Consider the following 646-nt stretch of genomic DNA (forward strand, 5'->3'; position numbering starts at 1 on the left):
GGATAATAATAGTAATAGTAAGGGATCACGCGAAGGAATGCGACAGATGACAGGGAGGTGGACACATGACTCTGTTCTGAGAAATACGGTTCAAAATTATCTTTTGCTATTAGCATCAATATTTTCTGTTACCTCTTATTAGTGGCGATATTGTTCCTGTTTCTCATTATAGTATTTTATTATGTGATTGTTACCCTAATTTTACCTTATCTCCTTTTCTAGGAAATTTTGTGGTATTTGCCATATGCTTATCATATCTCTCTCTATCCCCACAGTCATGACGTCAGGCGCTGCTCTTGCGATAGCCCTATTGGTTGTCTTCATCGCGCCGAATGTGACGTCACAGCCATACGTCCAACCAAATGTCCGCACGGCGCGGCCACTCACCTACTTAGAAACCGCCACGTCACAGCCTTCTAGTCAATCAAGACGCGAGAATTTCGAATGGAACACGAGGAGGGTTGGGAACAAAAAGGTCGCAACTATATCAATACGGTATGCCAAGAATCTGCCAGTAATAAAGCGGTTAATGGAACGCTATTTCACCTTATATGCACGTATTTGTGAAGGCTGACCACTTGTAAATGTAATGTCACAAAGATACCCAGTCCCCAATACCCATCATTACATCCCAGTTTATATTCGA

At 42.1% G+C, this 646-nt stretch overlaps 1 protein-coding gene across 1 annotated transcript in view; it reads left to right on the forward strand.

Annotated features, from left to right (window-relative positions):
• LOC119594645 (YTH domain-containing protein 1-like) overlaps positions 1-646 on the forward strand; it is a gene marked incomplete in the record, with an annotated part of 23,474 nt that overhangs the window by 19,097 nt on the left and 3,731 nt on the right. The window contains 1 exon segment of the mRNA XM_037943692.1: positions 276-495. Within this exon segment, the coding sequence (XP_037799620.1) occupies positions 276-495 (220 nt within the window).

This window comes from Penaeus monodon, chromosome 34, assembly GCF_015228065.2.
Source record: "Penaeus monodon isolate SGIC_2016 chromosome 34, NSTDA_Pmon_1, whole genome shotgun sequence".
NCBI classification, from domain to species: domain Eukaryota; kingdom Metazoa; phylum Arthropoda; class Malacostraca; order Decapoda; family Penaeidae; genus Penaeus; species Penaeus monodon.